At 41.8% G+C, this 23350-nt stretch overlaps 1 protein-coding gene across 9 annotated transcripts in view; it reads right to left on the bottom strand.

Moving 5' to 3' along the window:
* Window positions 1-19492: 19492 nt before the first annotated feature.
* The window catches only part of UNC79 (unc-79 homolog, NALCN channel complex subunit), a 108797-nt gene continuing 104939 nt past the window's right edge, over window positions 19493-23350 (bottom strand). For all 9 annotated transcript variants that reach the window (XM_058027421.1, XM_058027429.1, XM_058027422.1 and 6 more), the window contains 2 exons: window positions 21490-21531; window positions 19493-20801 (listed from right to left, as the gene is read on the bottom strand). In XM_058027421.1, the coding sequence (XP_057883404.1) occupies window positions 20601-20801; window positions 21490-21531 (243 nt within the window). In that variant the 3' untranslated portion in view covers window positions 19493-20600. The remainder of the gene's footprint in view (window positions 20802-21489; window positions 21532-23350) is intronic.

Below are 23350 nucleotides of genomic sequence, written 5' to 3'. Positions count from 1 at the left end.
TCCAACTAAAATTAAGATACTGAATATCAGTCAATTCTTGTTCAAGAACTATTCAATATATGTGACTAAAGTCAGGGGTAGAGCTAAATAAAAGCAATTCAGCTCATTTATTTTTTAACACTATACTTTTGGAAAATCAAAAGCTTTGTAAATTTAGTTTAAAATTACTGGTGCTCTGCAAGGAAGTTTGCTGCTCTTATCTTGGTAGAAACAGACCTTAGCAGAAAAGAGATTGTATGGTGTCCCCAAGGTCACATGCTGCCTTTAATGGCCCTACTAAAAGCAGCAGAACTACTCCATAGTAATATGCATGGGGAAAAGCACAGAAGTTTATTTTTGTAACTGTAATGTTGTGTTGGAATTGTGTTGATAAGATACCAGATGGAGCCAAGCAATTTTAGAATTAAAATTTATAATTTCTGAAGGGGGAAAAAAAGTATTTTCTGAAATGCTACTTAGTGTACAAACAGGAAACTAATCAATCATAAATTTGAACAATGCTCTAAATTCAACACTCCCTTAGAGAGTCTAAGGAGTTTTGACTTACCAAGATGAGTCCTGTGATGAATTCCCATTTGGTATTTCTACTGTGCTGGCTGATGTCTAAACATGATGACAGATTCTCTGGCAGCACCATGTGATCTGAATTGGTTCCATTCTGCTGTCAGTACCTTGAGGAATATCAATAATAGTGCACTGTCAGTTGTTATAGGGGAGAAGAGGTTTATTTTAAACACCTGTGACTTATGAAGCCTAAGCACCTGAGGCAGGATTCCTCTCATCTAATTTTAACTGAACTGAAAAAAATGTAGTGTTTAATATCTCCAAGCTCTCCAGAACCTTGTTTTCAATGGAGAAAGATAGCAACTCCAGATGGCAACCCATCTTACCCTGAAATAAGTACCTGTGCCTGGGGGAACAGCCCCGTTCTCCTTGGTCACACAGGGACAACTGCTGTAGCATAGGACAAGGCTCAGAGAGTCTGAATTTACTGATGCTGAGAGGGAGATGCTGCTGCACTCAGGCAGTTTGGCAGGGTGGGTGGTATCCAGTCCAGTGATGTATGATACTCTTCTTAGTAGAAAATAATTTAAAATCAGGTGATTATAATCAATAACCAGAATACAAACAGTCCATCCAAAATTGGGCATATTCATACAAATTTGTGAAGAAAATGCAACTTTATTCTGGCGAACACAGCCAATTAATTAATACAAAAAAAAATTGTGTTTGTACAAATTTAGGAAGTATACAATGTCGTAAATGTGATGAAAACACCTTTTCTGTGTATGTGTGTGTGTATGTGTGTGTGTGTGGATACAATTTAGTTCAGCCTGCCTAGATGAATGTTATTCTGAAAATAATAATTCTTGGGCAGACAATTCCTTTGAGGTCACTTGCACAACCTGGTGAGGCGCCCACTGAGGGGACACCCAAAGAGCCCACGGTGCTTCCCCTCACTCCCAGCCTGGAACAACACACAGCACAAGCTTTCCCAGCAGCTGTGGGGCCATGACTGCTCAGAGGCTCAGCTTCTCTCTCTGGAGACAGAAACCCCAACTGGGACCTCAGGGGGGTCTGGAGAGCTCATGGGAGAGGAGCCCAAGGTCCCAGCCCAGCTTAGGGCAAGGGCAGCGCTTCATTGTTGAAGTGAACATGGCAATGGAGGTTGCAAATACATTAGAGCATGAAGCCCCTCTCCCTACAATCCTTATTCTTTCCTAGTTTACTGCAGCAGCCATAGGATACCCCTTCAAATCAGTTTTTCCTCCTGTTTTGAGCAGTTTCTGGTACGAGGGGAAGGAACTGGAAGCGTAAGGAAGCGAACACCCCTCGAGCCGCTCGCCCCAGGGCTGGAGCTGCACGTCTGCCCAGCCTGGCTGCTCACACGCTGTCAACAGGAATGACCAGAGCTGCCCCAAAAGCCAACTCGACCCTTCTGATGGCTGCAGTCTGTCAGTGTCACCTGAATTCAGCTCACACTGCACAGACGTGCCCTCTCTCCAAGGGAACCGAGCAGCTGAAAACAACATGACACTCCATCAGCTCGGGAAAGCTCAGAAACAATCAGCACTCACTTTGGCTTTGTCTTTTCAGGGATTTTCTGCCTGGACTTGCATTTAATCAGCAAAAATAAAAAAAGGTAAAAATAAAATTTAAAAAAATAGAAAATCTAAAATACACTAGCTACCAACCCACCTTTTCCCAAACATTTCAAACTCAAGCACCAGGAAAATACACCTTTATTCCAGGAATGTTCTTGTCAATGCTATTAGTAGCATGAACGGATTTTTTTAAAATAGCTGTTTCACAATTGTTTTTCCGACCTGTTAACTGGCCTCCTGCTTACACAAACAACTTCTCTATACTTGGTGAGATCTGCTTCAGGATACTTTGTCAGATTAAGCATCAGCCTCCAGAGTGTGTCTGGAAAACAATCATTACATAAAATCTTGCGTTGACCTGTATTAATTTTCAACTGTAACTGAATTAAGACAATGGACTGCAAGTAATGTGTGTGAATGAAATAGATCACCAGCTGAGGCTGCAAACTCTTGATGCTAGATCAGAGGGGGGAATTGTAATTTTCAAAGGTGTTGCAGAAAGTGCAGTGCCCAGCAGATGATCGTGGCTGCTAATGATTGAGGATCTGCTGAAGCTGCCAGACCTGAGGAGCTGAGGAGGGGAAGCAGAGTTGTGTGGTTCATGGGTTTCACAGGGTGGTACATTAAATGTACTTGTTTGAGTGCCTGCTTTCCCATGGACCTGGCTGGTGTAATACCTTGACTGCTTCTGGGTTCATGATCAGGCTTTCCAGACTAAAGAGAGTGAGTTTTTTCACACAGAGTTCTGGGGCTTGGAGTAGGGAACATAATGTTTGTTGAAACCAAAGTATAAAATAGTTGTCTAAAATATCCTTTTGCATGAAAGAACATATTTGAAAACTACATTGGAGATGAAAAGTTATTCCATATTAGAATTTAGTACATTTTATTCCATACTTCATATGCCATGAAACAGACACAAGTGATACATAAGTGGTGAGATTATAATTTGCAGGCTAGAGGGGAAAGCCCTTCAATAACAAGACAGAATTGGCCCCCTTATCATATGATAGTGATACTGAACTAATATACATGAGACATGACGTTTGGATGCTGAAGAAAACCTACATTCTGCATTTGTTGTGATGATTTACAGCAATGAACTTGACCCTGAAAATGCCACATAAGTGCTCAGTGTTATTAATAATAATCATTCAGAGAATTCTCAGATGGATTGCTTCAACCTCCTTTCTGCAGAAGTTCTGGTCTCCTTTTTATTCTGCATGTTCATTTCATTCCCTTCTAATTAAATGTGATTTTTCTCAGTGGATGCTAATTTTTTTTTATTTGAATGTTTGACTCAACAGAGCTGAGCAACGAGCATCCCTCAGCACTCTCCACCTGACCACTCTGGCTCAGCCTTGCAGCCCCTTGTGCTGCGTGGAGCCATCCTTAGAGAAAGTCACAGCTCTGGAAAAGCACTGCAGGGAAATTTGTCCTGTTTTGATGAAACCCATGGTGCAGATCATGTCTTCCTCTCTGGATTGATGTTGAGTGGTGAGCACTAGGCCAGCCTGTGCATTCTTGGTACAACTTTCAGGGCATTAGTTTTACTGATAGAATAAAGGAAACAGGCTACTGGGTCTTTGAAATCTGAAAGTAGCCTGGTAAAGGAAGTTTTTTTTTCCTGGTTCTTCATCTCTGTCGTTCACATGAACCCAACAAAAAGACAGATTTTTAGCTAAGTGCCACAATTTCAGACTAAACTTAAAACCTCTCTCTTACATTTAAGAGCACCCTGATGGGCACCATGTGCATCACAAACCAACAGTGCCTCAGGAGACATTGCCAGCTGTGTGGAATCAGGGAGTTGATAGGAGCTTTTCCCCAGGTCAGCTGGCAGGCTGTGGGTACCTGTGTGGGGCTGTAGAGATGTGCTCTGCTCTCCTTCCCCAGTGGCACAGGAGGCTGTGGATGATGTCAGGCTCCAATGGACTGCAGGTACCCAGAAATTCATCTCCAGACACAGCACTGCAGCTCATGCCACCATTTGGTTTCTTCTTTGCTCATTGCCTACATGGATATAATATCAGAGAGAATTTCATTTTGTTTGTTTGTTTATTTTAAACATAGATCTTTTCTGGATTTAGCTTGCACTTTACGGGTTTGGACAAGGGGAGAGACCTAGCTGTGGATATCCTGTGGGATCTGCGGAACATCAAAGCCCCGGTTTCACCCCTGTGCAAGGGGTAACAGACAAACCATCTCCTGCTGACTGTGCATTACCCCTCGTGGGTCACAGAGTGTGACTGCTCACTCTCCTAGCCAGCATTGGTAAATTGAGTCTTAAAGTTGAGGCAAACTGAGACAGCTATTTTGGAGACATTGATGCAGGGCTCACAAAGAGCATCTTCTTGAGTCAGAAGAAATTTTTTTTCCAGTTCCCCAGGGCACTAATTATTTCCATATGCAGCAACCACCTCCCTGAAGGCAAATGTGACTACTGAGGCAGAGCCCCTTAGCTCCCACTGGAACATGCACCCTAGGTTTACTGGCAGTGGGTGTAGGAAAGGGTAAACTTGGCAAAAAGTTATTTGTCTGATTCCATTTCCAGTCACTAAGTTCAAATGATTGAGGCAACAGAACTGAAACCACACTTCAAAATTTAGTTCTCTTTTCATTTCCTTTTCCTCTTTTGTTCAATATTTTGATTTTTTTTTATTGGTTGATTCTGTTATCATGAGTGACTTTTTTTCCTACTTTACATATTCTATAGATGGTATATAGCAATTTTTTTCTTCACTAAAAAGCCCCAAGGTAATGAAAGAAAGAACTGTCTTATGGGTAACTTATCAATTTCTGATTGCCAGCAAAGAACAGAAATAGTGCACAGTCTTGCCCCACTAATATTTCATGCTTCAATTTTCCCTCCCATGGAATTGTGCTACTTCATTCAAAATAGAGCAACTGCCATAAATCTGCTCCATTCATAGAAATGAGCTGCTATCTTCACCTTGTAAAAGGTCACCTCCCACTGGAGCAAAGGATTTTCAGTTTTATTGACAGCAAAAAGACACTTTTTTCTCCTTTCACCAAACTGTCAGGAAAGAAAAAGTGCTGCAGTTCTGAGCCTGCATCTGCTCTGTTCCCTGTCCATGTGGCTGTGGTTGCTCCTGCACAGCCCTGTGCTCTCAGCCCAAGGATGCTTCCAGCATCCCAGAGCTTTTCATTACCTTATCTCCATTATTTAGGGAAACACAGAACACTTCTCCAAACAGGTTCCAGGGCGCCAGTTTATCTGCATTATTATAGCAATGCTCCTTTAGGCACAGTACCCAGCCTTTCCTTAAAATCAATCACTGCCTGATTAATGTTCTGTAAACAGGGGATCTCCACAGCAGTACTAGATGTACTGCCCTCCCTATGTGCTCTGCTGTGTTTCACTGCTTGATTCTTGTTTTGCTCTTCTGACATCACCTGACTACTTGCCTTATTCAGTCACTTTAATTTTCTGTGGTGGAAATTACTGCCTCTTCTTGCTGCTTTTTTCCTTGGCATTTTTTCCTTTTTGGAAGAAACATATTTCTTTTCCAATGGATGATGCAGTTCAAAGGCTGTGTACCTTTTCCTAACTTTCCTAAAGAGAACATATATGCTGGCATTTTCTTGTAAACATTCTAAACATCTGCATCCCTTCTTGATTTGCTTGTCCAAACCAGATAGGACAGGAAGGTTTCTATTTTTCTTTCTAGCTGGGGGAGAAAGTTCATAAAACAAAAAGGAACACGCCTCAGAGAAGCATTTCAATCAGAAAATTATCTACCCTGAAGATGTGAAAATCAATTTTGCTATATTTTTCAGTTTCATAAAAAGAAAGGTCAAAATGTGAATATATGCAGCAAAATTGGCAAAGCCTCTTAGGCTTCCACTGCCCAAACAGGCATAAAACTTGAACTGTGTCTTATGGTCTAATGTCAGCAGGGCTTGGTTTTTTGTTGTATGTGAAAATGTTCTGCAGAAGTTTTGAGGTATTGAGACAACACAGAATCAGAAAAATCAGATTAAAATTAACACTGCTCAAATGTGGAGTTAAAAAGAACCAACAACAGCAAGACAAACAAGCAAAAAACCACAAAGAAAAATGATGCAGAACCACTCTTCTCTAGAGAGAGCCAAATCCATTAAGCTAATTAGTTGAGCAGCTGATGTTCTGACTTGACATTGTTTCTTCATTTAGGATCGTTAATTCTTCATGCAAGAAGATTTCTCATTATTTCTTATCCAAACAAACCCCAATATCTGGATATCCTTCTGCAAACAGTTTGCTGATAAAATTTTCCTCTGAACAGTCACAATCTGAAATTTGAACAGTGTGACCTATGTGACCTATTACATAAATTCTATTTTCTCTTCTCTTGTCAACCAGTGACCCACACTTTGTAAACAACTTCCTTTATTCCTCCCTTAACAATTGGTTTCAATCCAAAAGAACTTTCCTTTTGAATTTTTAATTATTTTTTTAAAGCAGGGAGACATTCACTATTGTGTAAATCCCCATTCTGTCATGTTCTCACAAAACATGGACACAAAGAACAAAGGCAGACCCCCAGCACACATCCCAAAGGAGGTGTCAGCCAGTCTGTCCTGTTGGCAGAAAGCCTCTTCCAGAAACATCAAACACAAGGATTGCTGCAGGTATGTACAAGCTTGCTTGTTCTCATCAGCTTTCACAGCTTCCCAAAAAGTGTTCCATGGGCTCCCAAGGGCCCTGTGTGTTGAAAAGACATTGAGTTGGAGAGTGAAGACACATCTGTGCTCTGAGTGCAGCAGTGTACAGAGGTACCTTAGCTGGCACTGAGTGAAAAATTACTGAAAGTAACACCCCCATTTTCATGCCAGAGTACAAACAGGCACACATTTGGAGGAGGACCTGACTCCATTCCCTTGCAATAACTCATTCATGCATCTGTGTTTTGTATAAATATTCATATATTTGAAGAGCGCATCCATCATCCCTCTTCTCCATCCCAGTGGAGCCAATGGACACTGACTCTCTGTGACACTGAGGGAGCAAGCAGCTGTCCTTCAGGGTGGCTGTTCCACACCACACTCCCAGTGCAGCAAGCAGGCCGCTGAGCTCAGCCCACAGCGAGCACCAGAGTCCCACACGCCCATCCCAGAGAGAGGGAGGGCCAGCTGGGCAGCAGGCAGGCCAGCAGACTGTGCCACTATGTCCCCTCCATCACCAGGCCAGGCCTCAAAAGGCTTTGCTGGCTCTTCACTACATTTCTGCTCCTTTCCTCCCCCCAGAAGTTTCTGAGATTCAAGGCTTGGAAGTTCTTCTATCATGACAGGAGAAGTGGGTGCATTGCTCAGGGTGCCTTTGGCTTCTCTGTCAGGATCAGGAGAGGAAAGTGCCTGCACCAGCCCAGAGCTTCCCCTAGGTGAGGGACACAGCATCTCTACCACTGTTTCTGGGATGGGCAATTAAATTGCTCCAACACAGACTCACACACCTGCAGGAGCTGCACAGAGGGCACTTAGCAGGAAATCCTGCAGAGCAGGGAGCAGGGAACAGGCCTTCAGAGGGCAGAGAGCTTCTTTTCTATTGTTTTTCCTACTCCATCAGGCTCTATAGAAGATGAATGACCAAGCTTGACTTTTAGCAATTTAATTTTCTGAGCGGGTTCTTTCATTGATCAAGAAGTTGCCTATTTTGGGCTTTACCTGATTGTCTCTGAATTGTTACTCCACACGCATGCCTGCAAGCCAGGTGCCCTGTGACATCTCTGCTAAGCTAATCACTCCTGCCACTGAAGCTTAATAGGTGTTACTCCTCTGCCATGCAAGGCCTGAAGTTGTTCTGCTGAGGAAAATTGAGTAGAAATTGGATCTGAGGAGAAAATATTTTCTGCAGGATAAGAATTTTATATAAGCCTTAACCTTTAACAAAAACACCTGATCAAAATTAAGGAAATTAAAAGTCTGCTTTTCTAAGCAGCAACATTTTTTCCCCAAAACCCCCAATTTTCTTATGTGTCTGGAGAAAAAAATGCAGGCTGGATTGCCTCTATGGGCTGGATTCTGCCATCCCTCATGCTTTGAACCCACTCCATTGCCCAACCCAAAGCTGTTATCACTGCTGGTGACTGCTGAACAATAGCACTGGATTTTGGTCTGGTAATTGCAAAGTTCCATCTTTTTTGGTCTTTTGGGGTGGTTGGTAACTGCATTTCCAAGCTCTGAAGGAGTGAAGAGGTTCGTATTTTTAGCAGAATTTTCCAATCAGCAAATCATGCCCCATGAGAGGGACTGCACACACTGTCCCTGAGGAGGAAAATGGGCTACAACTCCCTTGTGCAGAAACAGCAGCTTAATGTTCCTCTCAAGCATCACAGGCAGGTGTCCCGCATGTACCAAGGAGCTTCTTCAGGGCTACAAATCACCCTGAAGGCATCAGAAAAGTACTTTGTCATGAATGACCACTGGTAGCTCAGGATCCAGAACTTCAGTAATGCAAAACACTGAAGGCACCAGATGTTCACAACACTGAAAACCATCTCTCTAGAGAAAATGCAAACTATTCCCACAGCCTGTCATGCTTCCTCCTTCTGCCTTTTTATTACTAAGACTCTTCTTTCCCAATTTTCCCCTTTGTTTAAATTTAAGAACATCTCTTTTCTTCATAAGAGGAAGAAATATTGCACCCAGAAATATTTATGGGTCTTTATCACTGACAGTGCTGCACAATTTGTATTTTGATCATTAAGGATTTCCCAGCCAAACTTCAGCTCTTCCCTGACGGTTGATTCAATTAATCTTCTGTTTAGCATTTGGCTGTCTATTAACACTAATAAAATATTGTTATGAAAACATATCAAACTGCCCTTCTTAGGATGTAATCAGCCTTTTTAGCATGAAGTACAGTCAGATTCAATCTAGACTATAAGTTCTCTTCTAAATTTCAAAATGTGATGCAATCTGTAGAGGCTCAATAAATTAAATACCTTCTGCCCAATGTGATATGTGAGCTAATCTACTTTTTTATTTAATTTGATATACCCTCAAAGTCAGGTATCACATCCAGGAAAAGTTTATCTCTTTGTTGAATGGGTAATATCCTCTCTAGAAGTACTGGAATCTACTAAAACCTGCCTAACAGATGCTTGGTTTGGCTTTATTTGTTTTGCTTACTGGTCCATTTGGAATTCCCTCCACTGACCCATTGAGACCCCATAGCTACCTCAGATCTCCCCCTCTTGGGGACTTCAAATTCCTTTTGAACCATTTTTTGTGCACAGATCTTTACACAGATGCAAGGGGGTGGGCAAGTTCCTTTGACAGCTCTCAGAGGGCTTTGCAAATAAAAACCCAATTTTCAATAAATGGCTCTGAGGAAGGCCAGTCTTGCCTCCCTTGCAGTATGACAAAGAAGATGGAAGTCAGACCTCTCTTCTCCATGTCCTATCCCAGGGCATTCCCCCAAAGGTCATTTGGCTGCTGACCATTACTAGAGTCAGTGTAATCACTGTATCTCAATGAATACCACAGATGAAAACATTTTTTCCCCATTTGTATATTACAGAGTAGATCAATACAAGTCTCTTATTTAGTTTGCCTCACAAAAGCATAAAATGGTTGTTTCAGTACTTCAGTGACAACTTAAAGCTGTATAGGCTGGAATTGAATGTAGTATCAAAGTAAGCACATTTTAAAATATGGCTCTCTGTGACAGCAAAGGAGATCAGACATTTTGAAGACAAACAAATTTAATTACACAAATATTATTTATTTTATTACAAACATTTTGTTCCTGAGCATTAATTTAGAGGGGATTTTAGCCTGGCTAATCCAATAAAGAGCAGTGACTTGGAATAAAAACAGCAACAATTACTCCAAGTCCTCAGCTTTCTCTTGTAGCAAGAAGTGTGTCCCCTCATTAGCTCCTAAGCTCTCAAACACATCCTTTCCATCTCAGCACTGCTGACATTCCCCAAATGAGCTGCCTCCATGGACAGCAGTGTTTCAGTCCCTCCTGTCACAGCAGATCCTGCAGCTGCCTTATCCAGGGTACCTAATCAACCTGCTGGGGAGAGATGGATTATTACTAATGTAAGAGTGATTGAAATGAGTGATTCCGTCCACTTAATCTCAGTGTGAAAAACAGAGACTTTGCATAGATAAATACCAAAATATCACAAGCAAGTATGGAGCAAAATCCCCTGAAATACCTGGGCTGTTCTGTCAGTACTGCATGAGTTACTGGAATATTCTGTAAACCAGCTGAATGTTGATTCCAAGATTGTTTCAGACTGGCATCCTGGCTATAGCTTTGTACATGAATGAGTCATAAATATGACAACTTATTAGATTTCTTAGGGTAGATTCTCAAGGCTCTAGTCCCAGCCACATGCATTTCATAGGAAGTCTTACAGAAGTCTTTGAAGATGCAGCCAAGAGTTTGTGTATCTTTGTGATGGCAGGTGATGCTGAAAAAAGCCTCCAGCAACAGTCACAGATTCCCAGCCCTGGACATGGCACCCTGGATCTAGGATAGAGCAGAATAAAATAGAATTGAATCCAATACAATAAAATACATTATTTCAGTTGGAAGGGACCCACAATGATCACCTAGTCCAACTGCCTGAGCAGTTCTGGCCTGATCACAAGTTAGAGCCTCAGTTTGTCATGTCAAAAGGAAAAGTAGTGTAGAAGTCAAAGAAGAGAAATTCTGGCACCACCACATCAGTCTGGGAAGAAAACTGTCCAGTCTGTTTGAATATACAGCTCAGATGTCTAGGAAACAGAGACTCCACCAGAAGCACATGTAGTCTAAATTAATTTTTGCTCTTTCAGCCTGTGCTCATCCTCAGAGAATACTCCCCTTATGATTCCTAGCCCCCACAGGCCAAATGGTGAAACTCTGCTCCTGGGAGGGTGCCCTGAACCATGAACCAGAGGAGGACCATACTCCAATCACCCTCTCTGCTCCAAGCAGTGCCTTACATTGCAAGAGACTGTAATGAAGTCATTAGGTCTAATGGAGGAGAAAATAGCTATTTAAAGCAGATCTAGCACCAGAACTGGACTGAAGTGGAATTTTCCATTTTATACATATGAAAGATTAGCTGCTACTGCACCTCGCTGCTGCAGAATTAGCCATGGATCCAATTATGACTCTCCTCCATTCAGCCCTGCAATGCTTTCTGAATTCTCAGTCAGCGCTAAAGCAGTCACTGTTTATCTACAATGTTTATAGTGCTTCCCTCTCCCTTGTGCTCCTTGTCAGTTTACCTTTAAATTGCAAGAAAATATATTGCTTTTCCACCCTGGAAGCATTGCCCAGATGCCTGGGGAAGCCCTTCACATACCAGGTGCCGCTTTTAATGAGTGAGGCTTTTAACTTTCAGAACTATGGTGTCACTACCAGAAGTGCCATTTGCTGCATGCTGTGATTTAAGGGTGTAAAAAAATTTCAAAAAATAAATAAACCACCAAAAACCCCCAGAACCACCCCCTCCCCTCCAAAACCTCCAAAAAACAACAAAATCCTCTAACAAGACTGTCCACTCAGCCCACAGCCTCTCCCTGTCTTGGCTATAACAGAGCATGAGCCCTCTGAAGGTTACTTCTCTGCCAATTTCAAATATTGACCTTGATGTCCTGTCCCTTACAATATTCTTTAAAATCCATCATCTGCAAACTAAGTTTAAGTCAGGAAACCTAATTAGTAACAGAGACAATAAATAACAAGCTTAAGGGGAGGGAGGAGAGAACCTCTTGCAGGTGGCCAGATCTTAGCTGAATAATTCTCTGTGCAACGGTCATGCTTCAAAAATTTAATTCTCTGTAATTTCATTTAGGATGGGGAAAACAAAACAAAATGAGCAAAGTGATATAGGATTTCATTTATATTCTGGCAAGTACATTCATCTAAAGTTTAACCATAATAGCTGCAGTTACTGTATCTTTCTTACAAGCATTTAATGGTGTGAAGCAAGTGGCAATAAAAATTTTAAAAATAAAATAAAATAAAAAGGACCTACTTGGCATTATTATTTGCTATTTTTATACCAAAAAAAAGAGAAGATGACTCCCTACTGGCAGGCTGATTGTATTAATCTGAGATTCCTATGGTCTTTCAGACTTGATTGCTTTTGATTCTTGCTTAGTAGAAGTGGTGATGAAGGAGCTGAAATCATAATTCCTACTTAGAAGGCAAAGAGGAGGCCACTTCAGTTCTGCGGTGAGTGGCACATTTTGTTGTTTTAATTAAAAAGTTGTTCTGAGAAGCTTCTGCAGCATTCAGAGCAGAAAAAGATGGTATTTTCAAAGACACTTTGGGGATCACTCCTGCATTTTTTCTGAGCTATGTTGATGTTGCTTAAACCTACTAAGGAAGAGAAGCAATCATTGAATTTGAAGTACATTTTCTATCTCAAAAATGGTAAATCAATTCTCTCAATGATGAAAATATATTTTCCTTTATGCTGTTTTTAAATTGCTATCCATCTCTATTAAGGCTCTTAAAGAGAGATTTTCAGCAACAGAATACCCTCTAAAACAAACAAAAAAAATTATCTGAGTATAAAGAACTGAAGGTGTTTAGCCCAGAACTGCAATGATTTTCAAGTGCCTGCTCCCTTTGAGGTGAATGCCCAGAAAACTCTACAGAGCAAGGCTTGTACCCCTGAGAGTGCCATGGGTGAGGAGCATTCTTCAGCCATGAGCCACCATTCTCTTCTGAGACAGCAATGGCTGTCAGGCTCCTCAGTGCATTGCACAACCCTCCAAGCTAGCCAGACTCCCTCAAGACTTAATTTTCACTTTTAAAAATCAACACACTTCACTGGTACTTTCAGCTTTTCATATGACAGCAGCATTGAAAATTAATATTTTACTGGGATTGCTGAGGGTGGACTTAGGAGGGCATATAAGATTTGGATCACTTCAGAAGCATGTGACAGCTTAGGTAAGATGCTGTTGGCTTAGAGAAACTCAGATAAATCATATTAGGGTTTTTATTCAATGATGCCAGGATCCTTCACATTGTCTGTGACTCAGATCAGCTGTTCCTTTTGCACTGGAATAATGACAAAAGCCTCTTAGATTTAGCTCTAACCTCAACTCAAACTATACAGATGTATTTGAGGTGCCTGCTGTGTTTCCCTCTGCTCCAGGTACCAGCCAAAATAGCTCTTCCATGACAAAAGTAAAACTAGTTACAAGGGATGTAAAGGTCCCGACATTAAAGGTTCATTTCCCAATCTCTGGAGCTACACTTTACTAGAGCTGCATTCTAAATACCCCAAAATGCTTGCATTTACCTAAAAACTAACTTCTGGGTAAAATTTGAGATCCAGGTTTATCTGCTGGAAAAGTTAGTCAGGGAAGCCTCAGACTTGCACAGGTTCACCTACACATCCCAAAGCATCTTAGTGTGACCTTTCCTACTCCTACCTGGAACAAGGCAGGAATAGCAATAGCTCCTCCTTCATGTCCCTACAGGCCATGCTCTGTGCATTCACCAAGAGCTGAGGGAGACCAAAATCCCACCAAACCCCTGCTTGTTTCGAATGGTGAGGGAGAATTATTATGCCACACTTGAGGCTGCTCCATCAACAGAGGCCAAAAGGGGGTCTGGTTGTTTGTCCTGCTCTCCTTCACACATTCTGAGTAGCCCTGTAACACTCACTGTGAAGCCGAGGACAGATGTCACCGAACACAGGACAACACAAGCTGGGACCAAGCAGAGCCTTGAAATGCTGCGTTCTGCACTGCCTTGTGACACTTGAGGCAGCATTACATTCCCTGCATCTAATCCTCTCATTTGGAGTGGAGCATCTTCAGCTGCCCTAATGTTTGAGCTCAGCCTCACAGCTGGGGAAAACTAGCAGCTGGTTTGTGATTCAAAGGAACAGAACAATAACCCATTGAGGCTACTCCTCCTGTCTGTGGATGGGTGAGTCACATGAACAATTGGACAACACAGATCAGTTAAGCCTAATTCAGTTAATAGAATTAATTTGCAAATTAGTACACATTAGGTGAATCAGCTGCAATTCATTTTGACAGAAACGTTAAAAAATACTAAAGTAGTTATAATGAAACAGATAAATATTACCGCAGAAAAGATTCCAAAGAAAGCACTCTCCAGGTGGAAATTTTTATCTGTTTATGCTGTGGATGCATTGGTTGAATTTCATATATTCAGTAGGAAGCATATTGTATAGCCTTTATTACCCTCACAACCCTTAATAGATCTTAAATAATCATTAGAGATGGGCTGAGAAAGTTCTGACTGGGAGGCAGGCATAGATGTTGGGACTGATAGAGGGCCTGGGACTGATAGAGGGCCTGGTGCAAGGGAAAATAAATAAACTGTTTTAAATTTAAATGCTGGCCTAGAAAAATTAGTTGGTAAAATAATTTGGTCCTCTAACATTGTTCCTAGGAAAGCTTGGAAACATGTCTGTGCTCCTGTTATTCAGTGACACACAGAGCAGATAAACATCTGACATTCGAACAACATCGGTGTCTTCAGGGTAGTGATCACAGGGAAGAAAATGCCAATAGAATGATTTTATCATTGAAAGGCTTGGAAAATGCTTTGGGCAGGTACAGTTAATAGGATCTCCTGAGCAAAAGTTGAGCTGCAGCTCCTGGAGCACTAAGATGATTTAGGAAAATGCTGAGCTCTGAGCTGTGTGTGCTCAGAGTAAACCAAGAGGCAAGAGCAGGGGAGCAAATGTGCCACACACACACACACACACAAGGCTCAGAAGAAAACCTCCATTGTTGGCTTGCTGCACAATGATGGCAACACTCGGTGTTGAACAAATGTATCTGGAGGAAGGAGATCAAATCATGGCTGCATCAGTTCAGCAGTGTAATGTGACACCTCCCTGGGATCCACAAGCACCTGGAGCACACATTGCTGGGGTCACTTCACCATATCAACCCTTGCTCCTTCTGAGCCATACATAGGGGTTTGATCCCTAACCGAAACCAATTGTGCCTCTCTGTAGACTTCAGTAAAACTGCACTATGTACTTGATTTGGATATCACAAATCAACACTGTGTGCACAGGATTTTGCTAGCAGTGGAAATTAGGTAACAGTTTCAATAAACAATGTATTTCTTTTAGTGATGGTCCTTTATATTCTGTTTTACTGATACTTTCCTGTATGACAAGGATTCACAGGTGTAGCAAACCTTTTGTAAAGTACGTCACTGCAATCAACGTGACTTCATCCAAAAATAGTGGAGCTGCCACAAAAGCTAATCTATCTAAAAACTCTATTACCTATAAAATTTTTATTCTGTGTGTCAAGCTTCACAGGCATGCTATTGTGCCTTTCTGAAAGGATTTAAAGTTGCAGGACAGCCATAACAGTTATGTTGTCCAGACAATTAATTATACATTGAAAAAAACTGACCTAGCATTCCATGGTGTCTGTCAAACTCAGAGCCACCCAGCTCACAGTCATGGCTTGTCAGGTTTGATGGGGAGCTGGTTAAATGCAGTGTCAGAGCAGTTACCTGGGGCAGTGCACTGAAGGCTGCTTGCCAGTTGGCTGAAGGCCCTCTGATATCTATCAGGTCCAGCAAAATGCTGTAAAATAATTCACAATGTAGACTTCCAGTGACTGAGTCATGGGTTCCACTTTTCCATGTTAATGCTCTGTAAGTATGGATGAGAAATGAGCCACTGTCCCAGGCTCTGCCAGCTCTTCACAATCTCCTGCTCCTTGTACACATTCTGATTCACAAACCACACACAGTGATAGCTGGAACCCCCAGCCCACAGCTGCAGGACTAAGGCACAAGGGGCACCAGGCAGGCCAGGACTCTTTGTCATGTGGCCTTCTGTTCTTTGGCCTGAGGCATTTCCAGTGGTGGCCACTGACTCCCCATCAGCAAACCCTGGGAAGGCCAGTGCCAAGGGTGGATCCAGGTTCTTTTCCTGATCGCTTTGCAGCTGGGGAGCATCAGGACACCTTCTCCTTCAATGGTTATTCTCACTGCTGTCCCTTGATGCTCAGACTCCAGCTGAAATTGTGCTCGGCAGGGAGAGGCAGAAGTGGACAGAATAATTCAGTTAGAAGCCAAGTGACAAATGCAAGTGACAACAGCAAACTGTAGTGCTGCTGCCTCTGCCTGACTTCAGGCAGACTGCTCATCTGAAGACCCACATCATTGACTAAGCAGCTCTTGTGTAATCAAGATTCAGATCCTGTTGAAATAAAATAGACTTCAGCTTTGTCCAAGAGTCACATTAAGAGGCAACAAGAAAAACTGTAGATAGGACTCTCCCAGAGCTGCGTGCAGCTGGGGGAATTGCACAGGATTCTTGGCTGCAGAACACTTTTCCAGGACATGCTAGCAAAGACAAACAGCCCTGGGCTCTGGTAATCTTCATCCAGCTTGAAAGGAGGCTTTGCAGGCCAGAGTTCAGAGACATCTTCTGTCTCAGAATGCTCATCAGTCCTAGAGCACATCGACTGCTGTCACAGCATGGAAAACAAAGCCAGAGAACCAAGTGTGCTTTTAGGGCCTTTGAACTGCCACGGTTCTAAGGACATGGTGCAGAGACATGTCCTGATAAGGCATGTATGTAGGTAGCAAGTGATGTGCTGTAAAAGCCTTTGTTTGTGTGACCCTGGGTGTAGCTCAGGCCCTGGCTCTCTCCAGAGGCACAGGAAAGCCCCTGGAGATGCCCACGCAGACATTAACCTCGCGTTCAGGACACGGGTTATGTAACCCAGCAGCAGTGGGCTTTAACCATTGCTTCATCCAAAGTGCCCCTTCTTGTTGGGAATTTCACAGTTCAGCACACACTAAATTAATGCTTTTACTAGGTCAGGCTTAGTAACAAGCATTGATTTAAGCAGCTTATTGCGACAGAAGACTGAACACTGTTGCTAAATGGCAGCTCCCTGTGATCCTGCAGAGGATGGATTCTGCTCCTGCTGCCACACACCCCGAGACACAGCCCTGCTGGGAGCCTGGCAGGGCAGAGATTTGCTGCTGCTGCTCGGCAGCATTTTCAGGGAACACCAAATGTTATTTACTTCCTAATCTTCCTACAGAATATAAAGAATTGCTGCTCTGGGCTATTTCAGAGAGATAATGTGAGTGACTCATTTGAGTTGTATATTGACCTCAGGCACTGTAAAGATACATTTCACAGTGCTTTAAAAAACTACTAATGCAGATTTCTGTACTTCTGAACATCCCTAGAGTGCACTTCAAAGATTTTCCTGAAGTCTTAAACCACACATATCTGGTCAAGCCCCATGTTATTTGTTGTTATTAGTCAAATACCCCTAATCATTGGTCCTATCATCTTCCAGGCTATATCCCCTACACTAAAGCAGCTTCTTAATAACTTGCAGTCCCAATTTGCCTAGGCATAACAGCTCCATAAGAACCATATTAATTATAATCAGTGACAGATACATACTAAATCCTATGTTGAAACATGGGAGTAGTTTCTGTGACCAACTCTTATCTCTAAACCCAGAGCTGAAACCAAATCTCAATTCCCACAGTGTTAAACTGTTTAAAGACCTGGATTCAGCAGGTCTGTCTTTGGCTTGTATTTAATTTTTAAAACTCCCCACCACTGTATTTGCATTCTTTTTGAATTTTGCCAGTCTGAACATAGATGCTTTGAAGCAGATTTTGCTAGGCAGGGAAAAAGCTTTCACCATGTTGCTTCCATGCATTATCCACTGAGACGCCTGATCATAGATTCTCCTTTCCAGCAGTGAGTTTTAACAACAAGTTTTCTCAGGCTCTGCTCTTCTCCTGCAAATCATCTCTTCATCCTTTAGGCTTCCACAATTCCCATTGCACCCATTTGAACTCACCCACCTCACATCCGAGGGCCTCAACTTCCCTCCCTCTCCTTGTCTTTCAGTTTTCTTTCAGACTCACCACATCACAGCATATCAAAATACAAAAATCTCTCTCCCACACATCCCACTTTCAGGGGCCCAATGGCACTTCCATTTCACTAGGGTGACCCCACCCCTACACCTGGGCCCCCTATCAATGTGGTTACCTAGCAAAGGTATCACCTGTGTGGCAGGTACAAAATTGAAGCAGAGTTGAGGGGTGGAAGGAGTGAGTCCCACTGAAAACACAGACCACAGCTCCTTTTTGCCCAAAGTTCCAGCTGCCTACCACTCAGTATGGTACTGCACACCCATGAGCGAGTGACAGACCTTGGGATGAAAGGAAGGGATCCCACAATCAACAAAACATGGCTCAACCACCAGCATTCTGCAGATGAGCAAGGAAGGGCCTAGAGGGAATCACTGTGGAGAAAGTCCCCAAACCCTTCAGAAAATCATGCTGGGCACCCCTCTGAAGTACCTGGATATTAATGAACACAATATGGGGAATAAACATAAGACAGGAGAGCTAAGAGTCCCAAGAGGTAAGATGCTGTATGAAAGAAGGACACAAGAAAGAGAGTTAATATTTGAGAAAAAACTTAGTTGAAGCTCAAGAGCATGCAGTGCTGGTGCATCCCCCTCCCTGCCCCTCCTCAGGCCACACTATGATCTCAGAAAAGCTCCTCAGGCCACCCCCTCTGAGCAGGTGCTGCTGATGGAGCCTGGGCTGCCACCCCACTCCTTGGAGCTCACTTTCCCCACCACCTGCTGGGAAGATGCAGAGGCACCCAAAGACTTCACTGAACTCCAGGGGGATTTTTCACAGGGACCTTGTACAAACTCCTCAGTATGTTCATGGTGAGTTGTACATTGGTGAGCAGGGGATGGGAATGTGCTGCAGTAAGGGTACTGTGAATGCTCTCTCTTGGATTCTTGTGTTTGTTAGGTGTAGTAAGATAGGCTTCTAAGGGAGTTGGTGTGATTATACAATACTTTGTTAAATTGTTTAAATTAGGCTGTCAATTAAGTGCTGTTAAACCTTTAGGCTAAAAACTGTTGGTCACGTCTGGGGCTCACATTGGTAAGGGTGTCCACTCTGAACCTTGACTCAGTGGGAGGATGTCTCATTCCTTTTATCCCTACTTTTCTTTTCATCCCTCGCCTCCATGTAGTTAATTTTAGGTTGCTTTCAGTTTTAGATTAGCCAAATCAATTTCTTTCCACTGAAAGCACACAGAGGGGCATATTTTAAGCAAGCTAACACATGCCTGATTTTCCTTTGTTTCATTGGTTGGTTTTATTTTTGTTGTTTTTGTAAAGCATAACGTTACTTTAATGGCATATCTGCAAACATTTCCACTTTTATTTTAGCAAATGTGTTGAGGGAATACTGACCCTTCACAAAACCTGAAACATACTCAGGCAGATTGTGAGAGTGGTAATAAAGACTATGAATTTAATACCATCCCAATATACAACTTAATGTTTGTTATTTTTCTAACCAGTGCATTACAGAATAAATACAGAAAATACGACTGGAATTGCACAGATTTAAGTATTTATTACAAGAGGCGGCAAATCATTATGCTTTCAAGATTTTATGTAAAATCCACTGAGTTAATTGATTCTCCTTAGATTCCAATGGGCTTTGTCTGAGTTTCCTAATGATATTAAAATCCATCTGTTATTAAACATCATGTATGCAACAGTATGCAAATGCTGGGATTTGTAAATATCATTATGCAAAAGTTCAAGTCCAAACACGCTCCTCTTGAAGTTTGCAACATAAATTCTGTAGACATCAATAAGAATAGATTTGGGATATCTTTTTAATTGCACTGTATACAAGTATCGACAGAAGAATACAATAGAGTAGTCACAAAATTAAGAGGCTTCTATGAAACCTACCAAGTAGAGCAGCATAGAATCAATGAAGTAAAAGCAGTATTTCAAAAAATAATAAATCAGACCTGGCAGTTTTGGAAAATGTACGGAAAAAAAACACAAATTAATTGGCACAGTTTAACAACCTAATTTCTAAGTGCACTTCATAACAACTCTCCTTACAAGCTGCTGTTTTCCCAGAAGATGATGACAAAAAGCCTCATTAGAACATCACTGTTTTATAGTGACAGATTTTATTGCATTGCCAGCTGTGAATCTAAAAAAAAAAAAAACCACCTCCCCCCTAAAAACTTATATAAAGGTTCCTAAAAACCCTATTTTCTTTTGTAATTGTCAAAAAATAGCAACATAGCACTTCCATGTTTGTGAATACCCTCAATTCTATTTTTAAAAAAAATAGAAGTCAAAGAAAAGTGATTTTTGTTTAGCTTCAAAAATAATGTAAAGGAACATTTAAGAACATTTCAATGATCAGAGACATATGTACAATATGGTAGATTTGAGTCCAATCCATGTTCATGAAAGCAGACTTAGAACCTGTTGATCCTGAGTAACTGTAATTATAAACTGGCAGGAGCAGGCTCTTAGCTTCACCCATTATAAGCTTTTTCACAATCTGTCCTAGGCTAAAAAGTGTAGATACAGTATATACTCTGTATATGGATTTATACAAAAGGTCTTTTACAGCTCTAACCCTGTTATTGCTAGGCTAAAAAGTGACTATTTTGGAACAAGTTACATGCATCATAAAGGGTAAAACTGAGATGCAGCTTCTGATGACTGAATTTCTACTTGAGCCATTTTAAACTGGGTGCACTGCAGCCACTTGCGGAGCACAGACGAGCTATTGTTCATCTGTCCTGACCCCTGTAACATCCTCAGGCTGTGATGGTTGACATTGCTCTGGATGGCTTGGAGGCGGAGCTGAAGTCCAGCAGATAAATGCTGTTGAAATGATGCAAAGCATTTAGTTTCTTACCTTTAACATGTACATTAATATAGCAATGTGAAGGGTATTGGTTTGTTGGCCAGGGAGTTTCTTACACTTCCCCATGTCAAATTTCTTGCTTCCACATCCTGCCCTGTGGTGTTGCCAAGGAAGGCAAATGTGTTTACAGACACAACTCCATACTGAGACCAACTCCAAAATTTTTCTTCTCTTCACCAAAAATCTCTTGACTCACAAACCACAGTGCACCACCTTCCTCTCCCTTACAAAGAGGGCCAGATGGTAGTTTTACCCAAGAAAACAGGCCCACAGTATCTTCTCTAGAACCCACAACTATCTCCTGAGTCAAGAGTCTCAACCCTGATTTGTCAGGGAACTCTCAAGCCTAAGGCATTAAGAAAAACCACAGCTCAGGGAACAACCAACCTCAGTAAATAGCAAGGAAAGGCCCCAGTGCAGAACCTGGGGAGAGGAAAATGCTCCAGAAGGGAAATGGATAGAGCAGTACTGACTAGAGGGCAAGTGTCTCAGCAAATGCTCATACTTCAGAGCTTCATCTCAACTGCATACACTACAATTATCTGTCTTCACACATCTTATTTCCAGAATTTACAGAAATGTAAATTATTTTAAAATTTACAGAAATGTATACTATAAAAGGGCAAGGCACTAGAAACAACTTACCTTTAGGTTTGACTGTATCATTGGCAACCACATTGGTATGAGCTGCAAGAAGAAGTGCATTTTGTTATTGTACAAGTGACTGTAAACATGCTACAGTTACTGTGAGACAGAGAAGGATACATCTAATGCATTTAGCCATTTGACTTGGCACGGTCTGAACCACAAATTTGAAAATGGGGTTATTTTAAGTACTTGGAGAAGATAAATCTCAGCTGTAAAGAAGCCATTTTCCCTTGTTTGTAGCTTGATGAATCACCTGTAGCAATTATTGATATCCTGTTTGAGGTAATGATGAAAACACAGAATTAAACTTGTTACAGGAAGTCAGTTATTACTTTACTTGTAAGGGTGTTTCTGTATGTGCAGGTGAGCAATATTGGAGTAAAGAGACTAAACATTTTGCATGGTGATGTATACATCAAGAAATGGGAAAAAAATGCACTGGTTCTTAATAACAGGTCGTATATTTAAAGGGTAACCAACATTTTTTAAGCCACTAGTCACATCAGTGCTTCACTGCAGAATGTGAGATATTCTGTAGGCTGGGAAGCACCAGGTAAAATCTATCCAGAATGACAAGGTGAGGAGGTCTGAAAATTTGTCAGCTCTGACTGGACTGGAGTTACACATATTTCAGATTCCTGCTCTTCACAGAGCTTTTTCTTCTGAGGAAGTGGAACATGACAGCCCTATGAAAGCCAGAGAGGCATTTCTAGCAAAAGTATTCATGGTTTTCAAGATTAATTTAATGATTGAGGTTACTGTTCTAAAATGTTCCTCCAAATGGCATTAAAATTTGCAATTTACCAATTATGGTACTGGAGCTGCAAGTTAAACCTAATCACTATTGACAACATTAGATAAAGTGCTGTTTCCCTTGTGCAAGGAATGATAATAGTTTCAATTTCAGTGCTCTCTTGCTGGAGAATCATCCAACTCTGTCAGGACTCATTACTTAGTCTACCAATGAAGAACCATAGTCAAACCACAGCATTTACAGACAGATGAATGCCAAAAGAGCTGGAATGCAGCCAGATGCAGCAGATGTGTGACCTCTGCACACCCTGCCATGGACTCTCACACTAATGAAGTGCTCAATAAGCGCAGTGACCACAATCCCAAGGTGTGGTTTTGGTGAGGAGGGAACAGGTCTGGAAGCCATGCTCCACACCCCACTGCCATCAACAAAACATCCCTGACAATTCAGTCTGGCACTGATGGAGCTCCTGTGGAGTTAACCAGAGGAAGCAGGACTGGTGTCAGAAGTACATCAAGCAAGAAGGGAAGCCAGGTAGAAAACTTAGGGTACCCTCTGCATCTGAACCAATTCCCTGGACAACTTTTACAGTCAGCTGAGAGAATCAAGCACTTCACATTCAGTTCATCTTGTCCCAAAGCAAGTATCTAAAATAGATCAAGATGAATCATGTCCAAAAATACTGACTGCAAAGGGCGCTCATGGAAACTAGCTTTTATCAATATCTCTTCTGGACAAGTCTAAGGTCAGATACAGATCTTTGTCCTCCAGCACCAGTTCTGTCTTGCAGGGTCTGGACATATTTAAGGAAATGAACATTCTGCTGCATGCACAAGCAAGAAAACCCTCTAGTGCTACAGCTGCCAGATAGATAAGTCACACAAGAAGACATTTTTACGGAAGCACTTGAGTTTTGTTAACTAATCCTAAGCCAGATTTTCTTCACAAAGGAAGAATACAAAACACTAGTAAGAAAGAACAGCTGGAAGAACAGAGTGCTGTCAGACACTATCAAAATTTTGAGTTTATATTTTCAACAGAACTATATTGATTCCAGTTTAAATTTTAAAGGGAAACCAGGCTGTACAACAGGCTGGTCACGGT

Source organism: Melospiza georgiana, chromosome 6 (assembly GCF_028018845.1).
Source record: "Melospiza georgiana isolate bMelGeo1 chromosome 6, bMelGeo1.pri, whole genome shotgun sequence".
NCBI lineage: Eukaryota > Metazoa > Chordata > Aves > Passeriformes > Passerellidae > Melospiza > Melospiza georgiana.
The sequence above is the reverse complement of the archived record's forward strand: the minus strand, read 5'-3'. Positions and strand labels throughout refer to the sequence as shown.